This window comes from Cynocephalus volans, chromosome 2, assembly GCF_027409185.1.
Source record: "Cynocephalus volans isolate mCynVol1 chromosome 2, mCynVol1.pri, whole genome shotgun sequence".
Classification (NCBI taxonomy): Eukaryota; Metazoa; Chordata; class Mammalia; order Dermoptera; family Cynocephalidae; genus Cynocephalus; species Cynocephalus volans.
Genome location: NC_084461.1, coordinates 158,451,628 through 158,469,313, shown reverse-complemented (window position 1 = coordinate 158,469,313; position 17,686 = coordinate 158,451,628). Strand labels below are relative to the sequence as shown.

The 17,686-nt window shown below is 42.6% G+C and overlaps 1 protein-coding gene across 1 annotated transcript; it reads left to right on the top strand.

Moving 5' to 3' along the window:
• The first annotated feature begins 746 nt into the window (after positions 1-746).
• On the top strand, positions 747-6,842 carry MSANTD5 (Myb/SANT DNA binding domain containing 5). The gene is made up of 4 exons (XM_063087684.1): positions 747-833; positions 4,665-4,842; positions 5,942-6,256; positions 6,592-6,842. Exons 1-4 carry the CDS (start codon positions 747-749, stop codon positions 6,840-6,842), a joined length of 831 nt encoding a protein of 276 aa, XP_062943754.1.
• The last annotated feature ends 10,844 nt before the right edge of the window (positions 6,843-17,686 follow it).

Here is a 17,686-nt window from a genome sequence, read left to right as displayed (position 1 = left end):
GAATATGTCTCAAATGTCAAGAAGTCTTTCCTGGATCAAGTCCTAGTCTACTGGTGTAGGTCCCAGAGATTCTCTAGGAGCTACTGTCTTTTCTCCAAGAAAAGATAAAAAGCCCCCTGCCCATCAGACCCTCTAATAGAGAAGCTTCTCCTCCCTGGTTGTGCATCAGAACCACCTGGGAACTTCAGAACTACTGATTCTTGGGCCCCAACTTGTATCATCACACCAGAATCTCTGGGAAGAGACTCTCAGGATGGTTAGGTCCTCTTCAGGTAGTTCTAATCTGGTATAACTCACAGTCACTAAAGACCCCACCTCCCTGGGGCACAATGAGGTGGGGAAGGAGCAAGGAGGCCCCAGATGCTGTTCATGGTAAAGCCCTCCATGTTCCTCTGAGGCAGCCGTTCTCAGCCCAGGATATGTGTTAGTATCACCCAGGGAGCTTTCACAATTGCAAATTAAGTCTGAATCATTGGGGTTGGCAGTTCAAAAAGCCATCAGGCTGATTCCATTGTAGGGTCAAGGCTTCTACAGCTGAATTCACTTGCAGACAGGATCCACCATTTCACTGAGCTTATAGACCAGTGGGAAAGCTAGATTTGACCAAGAAGTTATGTCAAACTGTACGGTTAATGATGGTCAAGGACAGAGTACCAAGGCACCACTTCGGAGGAGTGTCACCTTCTGAAAAGGCCTCTTTGCTCAGGGTGATTAACAGACCTGAGTAAGGAGTATGAGCCAGCATGATGACGGCATTGGTGGGTGATGGGACAAGAGCAACTAACCCAGAAGGGGCAGAGTTCCCGAGCAACACTGTGCTCAATGTATTCAGGGTATGAGAGGAGGTAAGTGTGGCTGGAGCCAGGACATTGAGAGGATGTAAAGCTAGGGCTTACAGACCCCTCGAGTCTGCTGCACAGATTGGGTCATAAACCCTCCACATGCAGGTCTGTGAGCTAGGTAATAGGAAAAAAAGGTTCTGGGAGCCGTGGGTATAGAAAAATGAATGGGTTCTATTCAGATCTAGGAGCAACCGTCCTAGTGGCTTCTTTGGGAGTTCTGAGAAGCACTGCCTGTCAGAGCTGTTAGCCTTTTATACTTAAGTCCACAACCCTGGACACCTGGGTGCCCCTAGGCAATTAACATTAGGTAGTAACAAGGAACACCTGAGGATATTTACAGCAAATGCTCAGCAAGATTCTGAACATCTGAGGGCCCTGACATTTTCCTGTTTTTCCCAACAGAGGAGAATCAGCTTGATCTGAAGCTCCCAAATGATCATGGAATGAAGAATATCTGCCCTGAAAAATCACAGAGACAGGATGGCTTCATACCAAGGACAACATAAACAGGTCCCCGTTAGAATGCAGTAGCTGTTGCCCATGGAAGGGACCCTTAATGCCTGGAATATTTTAATTCCAGTGTGAGAAAAAGCTAGTTAATGTTACATATGTTTAGATGATAGGTTGTCAATAATTTTTGCTTGAGAAGAAGCTGTCAGTGGGGAGAAAAATAATTCAGGAATTGTTTCGCATTTCTGTTTTCAAAACAGCCTAGATGTACTTGCTATTTACACCAAGGAAGAAGCCTTGAAAAGAAGTTGGGGCTCGCCAGTTAGCTCAGTTGGCTAGAGCACGGTGTTATAACACCAAGGTCAAGGGTTCAGATCCCCTTACCAGCCAGACACTAAAAGAAAAAAAAAAAAAAGAGAGAGAGAGAGAGAGAAGTTGAATTGAGGGATGATGCTGGATGTGGGTGCTCTGAGTGGAGGCTCCTGCTGGACATGGAGCTAAAGGTGTCCTGAAGCTTATGTTTTCTTGCAGCAAAACAAAGGGCTCTATCCTGGAGAGGAAGACTAGCTATTTATTGGCATTTGAAGGGGGGGAGGAGTAACTTGGTAAGATTTCTGTCTCAGAGGGTCCCTTAGGCATCTAAGGGGGTGTACTGGACAGGCCTAAAGTGGAAAGAACAGAGTAGAGTTAGAGGCTTTCCTGGCAACAAGTGTATCAGGAAATGGGGGCCTGAAATCTGCCCGTGGAAATGAAGAGATGGTGATATTTTTTAGATGGCATGGAAAGAATCAAAGATTACTCCTGAGCCAACACACATTGAGTTTGTTCTGACTTAAGAAGGTACCACTACCTGTAAAGTCCCCTTCCCTGTCTTCTCAGACTCCATTATGAGATGAAGGCCATAAATCTGAAGGACTGGGTAGAGTGCAGCAGATGGTTGCCAAGATTCGAGATTTATTCTAAGTGGTATCCATAATCCTGGACTACATCTGAGATTCTGAAGCCCAAAACAATCTAATCAAATTGAAAACAAAACAACAACGACAACAAAAACCAAGCAATCTAAGTGTGGTGTTCCCAACATTCTCAATCACCCCGTGTACTCAGCGTGGTCCTTCTCTGTCCCCACCATCACTTGTTCTATTAATCCTCCTCATTCTCCCATCTGCTTCCCTGTAAAGAGGAAGCTCTGGTCTCTCTCTCTACTCCCCTCCATAAACTCCTCTTCCAACCTGAGCTGTATTAGTCCATGTCCACTGCTTATAACAAAATACCTGAAACTGGGTGATTTATAAAGAAAACAAAATTTATTGCTTACAGTTTCTGAGGCTGGGAAGTCCAAAGTCCATCTGGTGGTGGCGACAGAGACCCAGGGGTCTCACATTGCAAGATGGTGGAAGCAGAGAAAGCTGAGAGAGCGAGAGAAAGACAGACTCTCCTCTACTTTTAAAGCCCTAGAACCACGCCCCTGACCACCATATTTAATCCATTCGCTACTGCATGGTCCTACAATCCAATCACCTCTTCAAGGCTCCACCTTTCAATTACCATAATAGGATTACCCACCCTCTTAACAGTCACAGCGGGGGGCTATGTTTCTAATACATAAAACTTGGGGGACACAATTCAAGCTTCAATGAGTTTTGGGGGGACATAATTCAATCTACTACATAAGCCTTTCCTAGAGGGGCCCACACCTATCCCTGCCATCCATGACCAACCATTTGCCCTCAACCAGTTGAGGCCTGTCTCATCCCCTAAGACTCCAATCAAACCACTCTCCACAAGTCACAAATAATTCTCAAGCCAAACCCAAAGGACATTGGTGGCCCTTTAACTCTAACTCATTCAGGAAAGGGGTGATTCATTGGTAGGGTGGTAACAACACCTCCCTTTGCATCTGGGAATTTGGGGGCCGGAGACCTGGGAATCACTGCCAAGTTCATCTCTAATTTCCCTGTCCCAGTAATTCAATCAAATTTTAGCCTATGTGAAGGGATTTTGCAGATGTAACAAAAGCACTAAATTAATCTGTGATTAGTCCAAAGGGTGGGTCTAACTCAATCACATACAAAACATTTAAAAGTGGCCAGACCTCTGTTGGGTTCAGAGACTATCTGAAGCAGAGAAGAGCAAACACCTTTCCACACTGGGGCACCTCTTGACTCCCCCGGGTTCCAGAGAAAGTGAAAGTTTTCTGCCTACCCTGCACTGGCCTCTATGGATACAGAGGAAAGAATCCCAGAAGAAAACTCAGGAATAAAAATAAAGGTAAGTTGGAGAGAGCTTGCTTCCTGTATTTTATGAAAGGATGCCTGGATTTTTTGTCTTACATTTCATCGCAAGAACTTTTACAGCCACTAAAATGTGTGCCATAAAAAAAGAAAAAGAAAATGTGTGTTGTGCATGCCTCTCCAGTCCTCACAAACATTAATTCATTCAATGCTCATAGCAAGCCTGATGGAAGGTGCTATTATTATATTTATTTCACAGCAAAGGAAACTGAGACACAGCACGGCTAACTACCTTGAACAGGGACCCATAGGTGACATTTTCAGAGCTGGGAAAAGCCAGCACTGTGATTACTGAGTCCATGACCTTAACAGCTGTTCTGTGCTGCCTTTCAGCTTCTTTATGGCTTATCCCTTCACAAAGTCCTGATTTGAATGGGATTCTAGGTCTGGTTTGATTGTTGACTTTAGTTATTATGTTTTTCATCTCCAGAAGTCCCATTTAGGTTCTTTGTATCTTCCTATTATCTCTTATGTTCCTGCTGCCTCTACATGTATGACCATAGGCAATCTATTCGTAATAGCTGTTGTCAAGTCTTTGTCTGCTAATTCCACTGTCTGTGTCATTTCTGGGTCTATTGATTGATCTTGTACTAGTGGTGAATTGTGTTTCTCTGTTTTTGTTGCATGCATGGGAACTGTGGGCAGGATGCCAGCATTGTGCATTTTACAAGATTGGGTGCTGGGTATTTTGGGTTCTTTTTACTAATGTTGGGCTTTGTTCTGCAGTGCAGTTAGGATACCTGGAAATGGATTGGTACTTTGGAGGATTGTTTTGATCTTTGTTAGTTGGGACAGGAACAGGCTTCAGTCTATCAACATTTTGGCCCCACTACTGAGGCAATACTCTTCCAGCACTCTTCAAGGCCACTAGGATTAAGGGTCTTCCACTCTGGCTGCTGGAGGCACAGATTCTTCCTGCCCCAGAGGGACCCAGGGATTTTCCAGCCCACTCCTTTCTCGTGGTTCTTACCCAGTCTGCTGGTTCCTCCCACACATGCCCTGATCTGTGCTTGGGCCTGGGCCCTCCCTGTAGGTCTCCGGAGTTCTCTCCCTCCCTTCCTTCCTTCTCTTATCCCAGCATTTCCTTGTCCTGTCCTCACCACTGCGACATCCAGCAGCCTTCAGCCCCCCAAGTTCTCAGCTCAGGAGGACACCTGCACACTGCCTGGACGCCCTCCTGGCTCTGCGGCCTGGAAGCGAGCGGGTTGGAACTGGGAACTCGCCGCCCCCACGGTTGTTTCCTGCCTTGCTCCACTGTGCTGGGCTCCTGTTCTCCAGCGTCTGGAAACTGCTGGTTCCTGTCGTTTATCGGGCCTTTTACTTTTTCAATGCAAGGGGACAGAGGGAACACCCTGCTTTGTCTTTGAGATAATTCCTTCGTTAACAGTTCCCAGCTGTGGTCCTCCATTATTTCAGACTATACATGTATCTCTAGATCAGTTCTTAAGAGCTGAGAAATTTTGATGCTTATTTCTACTGTTGTGATTGGCTAATTCTTTAATCCATTCACAGGAAAGTGATTAAGAGATTCCTATTACGGTAATGTTTATCTTTTATTTTATTTTATTTTATTTTATTTTATTTATTTATTTATTTTTTTGTCTTTTTCGTGACCAGCACTCAGCCACTGAGCGCACTGGCCATTCCTATATGGGATCCGAACCCGCGGCGGGAGAGTCGCCGCGCTCCCAGCGCAGCACTCTACCAAGTGCGCCACGGGCTCGGCCCCTTTTATTTTATTTTTTATTAGAAAGTGACACTTCAGATTGAAATTACCAGAAACACCCACAAGGTAAAGGAAGAAAAGGAAACCAAGGAACCAGAAAAGCCCTCAGGTACAGTGTTCTCAGTCACGTGTGCGTTGGAGGAAGCTTTCCATCCCACCTTCATCACCCGAGTCTGACATGCTTATCCCAGGGTGTAGGTGGGGACAGCACAGGAGATGACAGGGTTGTCCTCAGCATCCTGGGGAATGTCTGCCCCTGCCCACAGCCCTGGTGGCCTTCTGGGGGTGACTGGCCCCTGGTGGATGGGATGTGAGCCCCGTGTCAGGAGAGCCCCCCCCCCCAGCAGCAAATGTGCCTTCACACCCTGTCAGGATTCTCTGAAATACAATTTATGGAATTTGACCATCCACTCTCTCAGATGCCTCCTGACCTGTCCCAGTGCCTGTATGACTTGGGCCTTAGGACTCAGGTAGATGCTCAATGCCTGAACTCATTTAAGGCTTAATTATCTCCCACTAACTGAACAAACTCGTGTTCAGCCCTTCAGTGTACAGGAAAGCTCTGAGAAACCCCCAACTGTGCCTGTGAGTTATGCTAAGGTACATCCACATTCCTCTGTTCCTCCCAGGCCGGTTAATTAAGCCATGGAGTGACCAGGAAATTCGGAGTTTCCTACAAGAATGGGAATTTCTTGAATGTGAAGTGTTCCTCACAGGGAGGAAGAAGAATCACGTAATATCAAAAGCAATTGCTCAGCGTCTCAGGCAGAGGGGCATAAAGAAGAACCGGAAACAAAGTCTCCAAATGCTTCTGAGTTTGCAGGATTTATACTACACTATCAGTGAGGCCAACCAGAGGCCAAGGAGCAAACCCTTGCCTTGTCCTTTTGGAGAAGCCCTACATAGGATTCTGGGACATACATGGGAGGACAACGTTTTTTCAGGTGTGTCTCTTCTGTATTCATCTTTATTGTCCTTTAGCGAGTGGCTTCAGGTGGCCCAGTCACCACTGTGCCCTGACAGGGCTGAGAATGATGGGACCAGGCCCTGCCCCCAGCTTCCCTGTGCAAACAACACAGAGCACTTGCTGCTCTGAGGGTGCACCTGCCTCTCTGTATTTCTCCTATTTGTTCTTCCCCAAAGCAATGACACTGAGGGACTTTATTCATGGAATTATTCAAAGTGGACATGGCCCCAGGGCCAGGCTAGATAGGCAAAGATTGAGGAAGCAGACGGGCAATGTCCTCATGAGCTTTCTATGTGCCTTTCTTTCTCTCAGGTCTTCCCTGTGCAGATGCAACCAACCTTCCACCTCCTGAGTACCAGCCCCAGGCCTGTGGCATCCTAGTACCCCCTCAGCCCTTTCAGGAGCTGCTGTGGGTCCCCCCACCTGTGTTCTTCATGGAGGATCCCCAGGTACCCAAATGGGAGCCGTGGAACATGAACCTTCCATGGTCAAGTCCATGCTGGTGTTCTGCCTTTCTCCCAGGAGTCCTCCCCCAGCAGCAGTGGTCGACCTCTTCTGACTGATTCAGATCCCGAACTCAAAGACAATTAGAATCTGGGTCCCTATTCTGTCTGAAAGACAACAGAATAGTACGGTTGTGTACACTGATGTGTGACCCGTTCCTTCCTCAGCCAAGGTAATGAAAATCAAATATGAAATAAATGAATGACCATAACCCTCGTCCTTTTCTGCCTTGTGTTTGTGAGTTGGGTGGGACTCCTAACTGTAGCGAGACCAAGGGGCAGGAAGGGGGCTTAGCTTCCCTTCATCATTTCCTAGCTGTGCGGTCACAGAACTTTTATTTAATGTTTCTGAGCCTCAAGTCTAAACTATTAAAATTGAAGGTGATGTTTCATACTTTAGGAGATAGTTGTAAGATAATCACTGTGTATGTTAAATTCCTTTTGTATTAGTCCGTTTTGTGTTGCTATAACAGAATTACCTGAGACTGGGTAATTTATAAAGAAGAGAGGTTTATTTGGCTTATGATTCTGGGACAGGTGCATCTGGCACGGGCATCAGGCTGCTTCTACTCATGGCAGAAAGTGGCAGACAGCCGGCAGGTACAAACAGATAACATGGCGAGAGGAAGCAAGAGAGAGAGAGAAGGTGTCAGGGTCTTTTAAACAACAAGCTCTCATGGGAACTAATAGAGCGAGAACTCACTCATTTATCCCTCTTCCCCCAGGGAGAGCATTAATCCATTCATGAGGAATCTGCCCCCATGACTCAATCTCTTTCCAACACTGCCACATTGGGGATCAAAATTCCACATGACTTTTGGAGGGGACAACATATCCAAACTCCATCACCTTTCTCCACATTTCTTTTTTTAAAGAAAATTTTTTATTTTGAGATAATCATAGTTTTGCATGTTGTTGTAACAAATGATGCAGAGGGATCCCAGAGAGATATCTTGTACCCTTCATCCACATCCCCCCAGTAGTAATATGGAAAACCTAAGTACAACATCATATCCAGGTTATTGACTTGACCCAGTCAAGACAATGAATCACCACAAGAATCCCCTGTGTTGCCCTTGCATAGCCCAGTGCATGGTCTTCCACCCCCATGCCCTCCTTGACTCTCAGCAACCACTAAATTTCTGTAAGTTTTTCACTTCAAGGATGTTATATAAATGCAATCATACAATACATAATCTTTTGGGATTGTTTTTTCACTGTCCATAATTTTCTGGAGATTCATCCAGATTGTTGAGTGTATCAACAGTTTATTCCTTTTTATTGCTGAGTAGTGTTCCACTGTATGGATGTACCATGGTTTGTTTAGCCACTCACCCACTGAGGGACATACAGTGTTTCCAGTTTGGGGCTATTATGAAAAAAGCTGCTATAAATGTTTAAGTACAGGTTTTTGTGCAAACACAAGACTTCCTTTGGGATAAGTGCCCAGAAGTGTAATTTCTTGGTGTTTGACAATTTATGTTTAATTTTTTAAAGAAACTGAAAAATTGTTTGCCAGATGGCTGTGTAATTTTACATTCCCACCAGCAGTGTGCAAGTGATCCAGTTTCTTCACATCCTCACCAGCACTTGGCATTGTCACTATTTTTTATTTCAGCCATACTAAAAGTCCTGTAGTGAGTGGCATTACCTGGCCCCACCCATTGCAGAGTGCCCTCAGCAGAGTTTAGATGATGGGATTGGCCTTTGCCCATAGGTTTCCTCTGCACAACATCACAAAGTAGTAACATCTAATTGTGGTTTCAATTTTCACTTCCCTAATTGCTAATGACACTAAACATCTTATGTGCTTTTTTGCCATCTGTATTAGTCTGTTTCTATTGCTTGTAACAGAATACCTGAAACTGGGTGATTTATAAAGAAATGAAATTTATTATAGTTTCAGAGGCTGGGAAGTCCAAAGTCCAGGGAACACATCTGGTGAGGGCCTTCTTGTGGGTGGTGACTCTCTGCAACAACTCAGGGTGTCACATGACAGAAATGGGCTGAGCAAGTCTCACTCTCTGTTCTTATAAAGTCATCATAGTCACACCCATGACCACCCATTAAACCATCAATGGATTAATACATTCACAATGTTGGGAAAAAATGCAAAAATAACTTTCTCATAAGACTGTTTTGTCCTTGAAGCTGTATTTGCTTGCTCCACTAGTCTTAAATAATTTTCTCATAAGCTTGCTTTGTTCTAGAAGTAATATCTTGTCCTTGACACTGTATTTGCTTGCTCCACTAGTCTGGCTATTAATCACTGCTTGTATTTTTGGCTTCTGTAACCGAGCACTTATCTGCACAGACTGCATATGCTAGCCTAGTGAATGCTGGAATGCTGAGAAAAGAGGGGGAAAAATGTTTAAAAAGCCCTGAACGAGTCTGCTTATAAAAACCTGTGAGACCTGAGCTGAGAGTCCAGATTTTTCAGGTGGTAGCTTGTCTGGACCTGCCAGCAAAATAAACTCCTGACTCTCCAACCCTCTGGGTGTTCAATGCTTCCTTGCCGAATCCATTTCTACAACAATGAGGGTACAGTTTTGGCAATCTAATCCCCTCCTAAAGGCCCCACCTTCAATTACCATAGTAGGATTTCCTACCCTCTTAACACTGTTACAATTTAGATTAAGTTTCCAGTACATGAACCTTTGGGGGGCACATTTAACCCATAGCACCATCTTGTATATCCTCTGCAGGGATATGTCTCTTCATGTTTTTTGCCCATTTCCTAATTGGATTGTTTATTTTTACTGTTATGATTTGAGATTTTTTTTAAATGTATTCCAGATAATAGTCTTTTATGAGATATGGGTTATGCAAATATTTTCTTCCTGTTTGTAGCTTGTCTTTTCAATCTCTTCAAATGGGCTTTCACAGAACAAAAGTTTTTATGAAGCCCAATTTATCAATTTTTTAATGGATAGTGCTTTTGGTGTCAAATCTGACAATACTTTGGCTATCTCTAGATCCTGAAGACTTTGTGCTATATTTTTTTAAAAGTTTTATACCTTAACATTTGCATTTAAGTCTCTGATACATTTAAGTTTTGATTAAGGTTCATGAAGGTCAAGTTTCATTTTTTCATGTGCCTATGGATATCAAATTGTTCCAGTACCATTTTTTGAAGAGGCTATCATTTTCCATTGAATTTCTTTTACACTTCTGTAACAAATTAGGTGGGTATAGTTGTGTGGGTCTATTCATGGATTCTGCAAATTGTTACATTGATCTACGTTTCTACCACTGTCACTACTACACTGTCTTGATTACTAAAGTTATATAAAAAGTTATGAAATCTTGTAAACTAAATCTTCGCACTTTGATTTTTCAAATGTTGAACCACCCTTGCATCCCTGGAGTACATCAATTTTTTTATCTTATAATTCTTTTAGATATTGCTGATTTCTATTTAGTAATATTTTGTTAATGTTTTCTCCATCAGTATTCAAGTAGGGTGTTACTTTGAAGTTTTGTTTTGTGATACTGTCTTTGTCTGGTTTTGGTATCGGGAAAATACTAGCTTCATAAAATGAACTGGGAAGTGCTTCCTCCTCTTTTGTTTTCTGGAAGATATTATATAGAATTGACATTAATGCTTCCTTAAATGCTTGATAGATCACGCAACAAAAATAAAAGCAAACAAGTGGAACTATATCAAACAAAAGCTGCACAGCAAAGGAAACAATCAACAAAATAAAAACATAGCCTACAGATTGGGAGAAAATATTTGCAAACCATATATCTGATAAGGAGCAGAATGGTGGTTGCCAGGGCTGAGGACTGGGAGAAATGGAAAGATGTTGGTCAAAGCATACAAACTTTCAGTTATGAGATAAATAAGTTCTGAGGATCTAATGTACAGCATGGTGAGTACAGTCAATAATACTGTACTGTATACTTGAAATTTGCACCTTCTAAAAGGTAGATCTTAAGCATCCTCACCAAAAAAAAAAAAAAAAAAATGGTAATTGAGGTGATAGACATATTAACTCTATTGTGGTAATCATTTCACAATGCAAACATATATCAAATTATCACATCGTATACTTTAAATATATACAATTTTCTTTGTCAATTATAACTCAATAAAGCTTAAAAAAAATCTGAAAACCGGAGTGATGTAAGTTTACATAAACAGAAAATAGTATGAAACTAAAAATACTAGCAAAATACTCAGACACAAATTTTAAGTCTTTATTTTTCTGCAAAGAATACTGTTTAGTTTTTTTATTTTGTTTTTATGCAATCATATATTTCTATCAAAGTCGAGGGAAATCGAATATACTCCGAAATTTCTCCCAACAATTATCAAATAGCTGGTTTCAGACCAATTATCTAGCTAAAGAAAACTAGAAAAGTTAAAAAAAGCAGGAAAAAAACATTTTTGAAGGAATTAAGGAGCTTCTAAGGCAGCCAAGATATGTACAGCTTAGATCACAGACAGAAGGAAAACCCTGAGAAGTGAGCCCAACATTTGCTGCAACTTTTCCCCTGTGATGTTTGCCAATTGGAAAGCAGGAGCTGAGAGGCTGAAAATCTGGGCAGAGTGAAGACAAAAACTGGAAATCAGGGACCGGATAAACATCTCAGGTACTTAGCTAGGATCCTTGTCAGTTTACACCCTAGAAATAGGGCTGAACCTGAAATAGAATGAAGACTAGTTTTGATTAAGCTCAGTTAGTGATTGGATTAAGGCGAGCTGCTTCTCTCCTACTTCAGTAATTAATTAAATGTAATTAAATGGACTAAGTATTCTACTTATAAGAAAAAGAAAATTCCAACTATATGCATGTGACAATAAGTATTTTGGTCTCTGCCCCAGTTACCTGGCACACAGCTCCTGAAACCCTTTGGATCTCCAGAGCAACTTTGCATGATAATGAGATGACTGGCAGCAGGGGGCTCCTGGATAGCTTCAGTGTGGGGGCTGGTTGCAGGGAATCCAACCTTGTGATTACAGAGTTAGAACTTTCAGCTCCACTCCCCAACCTCCAGGGAGAGGAATGCATCACTAATGGCCAGTGATTTAATCAAATATGCCAAGGTAATAAAGCTTCTAGAAAAATCCTAAATGATGGGGTTCAGAGATCTTCCAGGTGGGGTGGGGGAGGACTACAAACCCAGAGAGGGCATGAAAGTTTTGTGCCCCATCCTTTATACCTTGCCCTAAACATCTCTTCCACCTGGCTGATCCTGAGTTGTACCCTTTTATGATAAACCAGTAATCAAGTAAGTAAGCTGTTTTTCTGAGTTCTGTGAGCCATTCTAGCAAATTATGGAAACTGAGGAGGGGATTGTGGGAACCTCCAGTTATAGCTGGTCTGTCAGAAGCACAGGTGAGGGCTGGCCCGTGGCTCACTTGGGAGAGTGCGGTGCTGATAACACCAAGGCCATGGGTTCGGATCCTATATAAGGATGGCCGGTTGGCTCACTGGCTGAGCGTGGTGCTGACAACACCAAGCCAAGGGTTGCGATCCCCTTACTGGTCATCTTTATATAGGAAAAAAAAAAAAAAAAAAGAAACACAGGTGACAACCTGGACCTGTGATTGGCATCTGCAGTGAGGACAGTCTTGTGAGACTGATGCTATCTCCAGGTGGACAGTGTCAAAATCATTTTAAATTGTATGACACCCTACTAGTATCCCCCAGGAACTGGAGAATTAGACAATTGCTTGTTGTGGGAAAACATCTCTACACATCTGGTATCAGAAGTGAAGTATTCAGAGCAGTAGTAGAGGGGAAACAGACGTTTTCCTTTCAATGCACCTTTTAAGAGTTGCACCTTAAATACTAGAATACAGAAAGTTTGAAAAAACAGTAAAAATATTATTACAGAGTCTGCTGTTTCTCCCAAGTGTTCATTCTTCTTGAAAGAGGAGTATATGTGTTTAGTCACTGCCATTTGACTTGCTGTGTCTTCTTCGGAGGAGTATGCATCCTTGACCCATTGATATTGGGTTTGGACATGTCAATGGGTTTGCCTAGTGGCTAGTAAACAGATGTTATATTCACCACTTCTAAAGAGAAGCTTTAAAAACCAGCTTACTTTCTTCTTTTTTCTCTGCCAGAGAATAACAGAGGCTGCTCATTTAGTCTAGATATGGGAATACTTATTGTTATGGTTTGAATGTCCCCTATAAATCTCATGTTGAAACTTAACCCCCATCATAACAGTGTTAAGAGGGTGGGAAATTGGACTATGGTATTTGTTTTTGATTTGTACTGTTTTGTTTTGCAGCTGGCCAGTATGGGCATCCAAACCCTTGACCTTATAACACCATGCTCTAACCAACTAAGCTAATTGGCCAGCTTCAGACTATGGTATTTGAAGGGCGGATCCTTTAAGAGGTGATTGAATGGATTAATCTATTCATGGGCTAATGGGTTAATCAATTAATAGGTTATCTTGCGAGCAGGCTGGTGGCTTTATAAGGAGAGGAATGGACCATATTAGCATACTCTTACCATCTTGCCATGTGATGTCCTATAACACCTCAGGACCCTGCAGAAAGTCTCCACCAAGAAGGTCCTTGCCAGATGTGTCCCCTTGACCTTAGACTTCCTAGCCTCCAAAACTTTAAGAAATAAATTTTAATTCTTTATATATTACCCAGTTTCGTGTAATCTGTTATAAGTGAAATAAAATGGACTAAGACACCTAGTACTGGAATGAAGAAGATATGTGTTACACAGGAACAGAACTGCAGTTCATATATAGCATGTAAGAGAAATAAACTTATTCAATGTGAGCCTCTTAGACTCAGGCACCATTTGTGATTGCAGCAAAACTGGCTAATATAGAAAGTTGCATGCAGTAGTATGTAAAACACATGCCATTGCCTTTGGATCCAGGCAGCAAATGATTACGAAACTGTTACAGGGTGATGGAAAGCTGGCAACCCATGCGATGTAGTGGAAAAACTTTGTAATACTGTATCCTGCAATATTATGCAAGGCACGTACCTAAAAACCTTAGGTTTAAGTAAAGAGGCTGGGAAATACAACATTACTGGTGCCATTTATTTGTTAGTTAGCTGCATTTGACAAGATACTCTGAGAGAAAGATGGATCCAGAAAAAAATAGCAAACAGGGATCAAAAAGAAATGAGAGAATACAAATAATCTAGGACTTGTAAGTCTGAAAGATTCAAATGTTTCCCATTGTGAATTATGCTATGCTTCTCAACTGTAAAAGGTAAAACAGAAAATCATTGAGCAAAAAAGCTAAAACACAGACTTTCAGATGGACTCATGGAAAAGAAACTAAGTGTGTAGTACCTCAGAAGTCTTGTAACCTCAAAGTGCTAGCTGACATGGAAAATGAACAACAAATCTTACTTTTGAAATTTTGGGGGTTTTGTGGGAATAACCTAAGAAAAGATAACCAATGCATTCTTCATCCATTTGTTTTTCTAAAAGACTATTTCACTTCTTTCTCTTCAACCCCTTCACTCCTCCTTCCTGATCTTGACTCACACTTGAAAACCGTCCTTCCTACTTCACTGAAAAATGGGAGAAACTAAAAGAATAAAAACAAAATTAAAATTAAAATTAAAAAATAAAAATTAAAACAACAAAATAAAACTTCTCAGTTCCTATTACTACATCCTCAAAAGTACCAACATCTTCATCCTTCCTGTTGCTACAAACCTGTGCTATTTTATACAGTAACCACTAGCCACAAATTTAAATTTAAATGAATTAATTAACTTTAATAAAACTTAAAGTTCATTTGTTAAGTTCTACTAGCTGCATCTCAAGTGCTCAATAGGCACATAAGGCTGCTGGCTACCACATTAGGCAGCACATAGGCAGAATATTTTTATCATCACAGAAAATTTGATTGGACAGTGCTGCCGTTCAAGCTCTCATCTGAAGCTGATGAACCATTTGCTCTCTCATGTAAAGCTGATAGCTCCCCTCTACCCTACTCAAATACGCTCATCTAGTAAATTTTACGTCTCTCTCCTACCTTGTCCAACTTTTTTCTCTCTACTGGATCATTCCCATTATAAAAACATGCTCTAATTTTTCCAATTTAAAAATTTTTCTCTAGACTCCACTTTATTCTCCAACTAACACATTGTACCCTATTATTTAAAAAAAAAAAAAAAGAGGTCTCAAAATTTTCTGTTTTTTCTTCCTTATATTTATCTGCTCTTATCGTCTCTTAAACTAAACCCAATCTGGTGTTCTTTTTCTTAGCTAAGTCATAATATATTACTCACAATGTCAAGGGTAAAATAAAATAAAATAAATCCTTGGCATATAAAACAGAAAAACGTGACCTACTCTAAAGAAAAACGACCAATAGATTTTTAAGTTACCCAGATGTTGGAGTAGCACACAAGGATTTTAAAGTAGGTACGATCAAGAAAGAAAATAAAAAATGCTTGTAACAAGTGAAAAAGCGGAATATCTCAAAAAGAAATAGAACTCATATAAAAATAGAAAAATTTTATTTTTATTTATTTATTTATTTTTTATCTTTTTCGTGACCGGCACTCAGTGAGTGCACTGGCCATTCCCATATAGGATCCGAACCTGCGGCGGGAGCGTCACTGCGCTCCCAGCGCCGCACTCTCCCGAGTGCACCACGGGCTCGGCCCAAAATAGAAAAATTTTAAACTGAAAACATGCACTATCTGAAATAAAAACTTCACTGGATCGGCTTCATTACAGATTGAAGATGACAGAAAAAAGACTCAGTAAATTTGAAGAAGATCAAAGGAAATGTTTCAGTCTGAAGGATAATGAGAAAGAGAGTAAGCCCCACGGGGAAATATTATTGAATTTTAAAATATGTATATTTGATGTCTGCTATGGTGTGAATGTTTGTCCCCTCCAAAACTCATGTTGAAACTTAATCCCCAATGTAACAATATTAAGAGGTGGAGCCTTTAAGAGGTGACTGGGTCATGACAGCTCTCGCCTCATTAATGGACTAATCCATTCATGGATTAATGAGTTATCAAGAGAGTGGGTCTACTATAAAAGCCAGCTTGGCTCTCCCCTCCAAGCCGGTGCACCTCTCTTGCCATGGGATGCCCTCACCAGAAGCCAACCAGATGCGGCCACCCAAGCTTGGACTTCCCAGATTCAAGAACTCTTTTCTTTATAAATTACCCAGTGTCAGGTATGCTGTTACAGCAACAGAAAACAGACTAAGACAGTGTCTTAGAAGAAGAGAAGATAAAGAGAATGACATAGAATAAATTATTTTAAGAAATAATGCCCTTGTCTGTATTTTTTTTAAAGAAAATGTAATTTTATTAATATTGTTTTTTACATTTTAGGATGTTGCTGCGCAGCAGCTGGGAGGGAGGGGGAGAGGAGAAAGGGAAAGGGAATGGGATGGAAGAAGGAGGAAGGAGGAGGGACAGGATTGAGGTCCATGGCACCCCCCTCATTCCCACGGGGGAGACCAAGGGGCTTCCAGCAGTGGCTTGGTCATTGCTGGGCTGGGTGCAGATATCAGGGGGTGTGTGGCAAAAGCCCTCGCCACCCTCCACCACAGCTTGGGAGCCCTTCTTGCTGCCACTTGGTGGTCGCCACTGGGTTGGCTGCGCATGTCAGGGGGGCATGGCTGAGGCCCAAGGCCCCCCACTTCCTCCACTCGGGAGGCCTGGGGTGCTTCCTGCAGCAGCTCAGTGGTCACTGCTGGGCTGGCTGCACTTGTCGGGGGGGGCATGGCCAAGGCCCACGTCCCCCACCCTCAGGATGGGTTGCAGGTGGGGGGGGCATTGCTGAGGCCCCCAGCCCTCCCCATTTTCTGGCTTGGTAGCCCAGGGGACTTCCAGTCCTTTTTGGTGTTATAGCTGTTCTTTGGCGAAATGAGACCTATACTAGTTAATATCAAACTTTGTCTGTGGTTGCTGGTACTTTGTTTTTTCCTTCATTTTTGTGTTGGATTATTTGCTGTTCCCACCACTTAAACTCTGCTCTAGAACTAATTTACTGTCCTTTCCTTACATCTAAAATGGGGGAACTTCCTGTAGGAACCAGTACTTGAGCTCTGTGGTTGAGCTAAACTGCTGCTTCGCTGCTGTTTCCCTAGGGAAGCCTTTTTGTGCAGCTCAGGGTTGAATGGTTGACTTTATAGATACTTCTGGCTCTCGTGCAATCCTGTGCACCTGGGTTCTGTAGAAACTCTGATCTGGGCCTGAGTCTTTTCATCAAACTCCACCCCGTGTAATTCTATACTCCTGACCAGTCTCCTCTGAGTGGTCCTGTACTGATTGAGGGGCAGATCAGCTGTCCCTACTGTGCCTCAGTGTTCCCCAGGTGGGCCCGTCTCCCCCACCACCTGTACTGCAAACACTTCCCATGGGACAGGCTGAGCTTTGATCCCTTGCAATGACTCAACAGCCTCTGAGTGGCTCCTTTTTTTCAGTTGTTGTGGCTCCTCATTCCTAAGTGGGAACCCTATTAGTGATCTTGCTGGCTTGAGGGCCACCAAAGCCGTTTTCTCCACTGCTGCCTCCAAGCAACTTCATCCAAAGGGCACAGCTGCTCCATGCGCTCAGCAGCCCCAGCCTGGACCGGCCAGGGCTTGAAATGGTTAGAGCGGTTTTTTCTTTCATCGTGGCTTCTCCTATCTTCATGCACTCAGTAGGTCTCTCCTCCTCTTCCCCTGAGCTCTAGCGGCCCCAGCTTGGCTGTTGGTGCTTTGTTATAGTTGTAAATTGGTTGATTTGTGGGAGAGAGTGGCGCTGGGGACCATCTATTCTGCCATCCTGACCAGAAGCCCTGGTTTGTTTGGGGTTTTTTGACAGCTTGCCGGTGTGGGGATCTGAACCCTTGATCTTGGTGTTATGACATCACACTGCCGTTGTCATTTTAAAGGCTGAATAAGATTTTATTGTAATCAATAAAATATATTATATATATAAT

Excerpts from the sequence above, each read along its gene's own strand:
- MSANTD5 (XM_063087684.1), top strand. The coding sequence starts at position 747 with ATGACGGCATTGGTGGGTGATGGGACAAGAGCAACTAACCCAGAAGGG. Across the intron at positions 4,843-5,941 it reads GTTTCCTGCCTTGCTCCACT|GCCGGTTAATTAAGCCATGG; the intron begins GTGCTGGGCTCC and ends TGTTCCTCCCAG. Across the intron at positions 6,257-6,591 it reads GGAGGACAACGTTTTTTCAG|GTCTTCCCTGTGCAGATGCA; the intron begins GTGTGTCTCTTC and ends TCTTTCTCTCAG.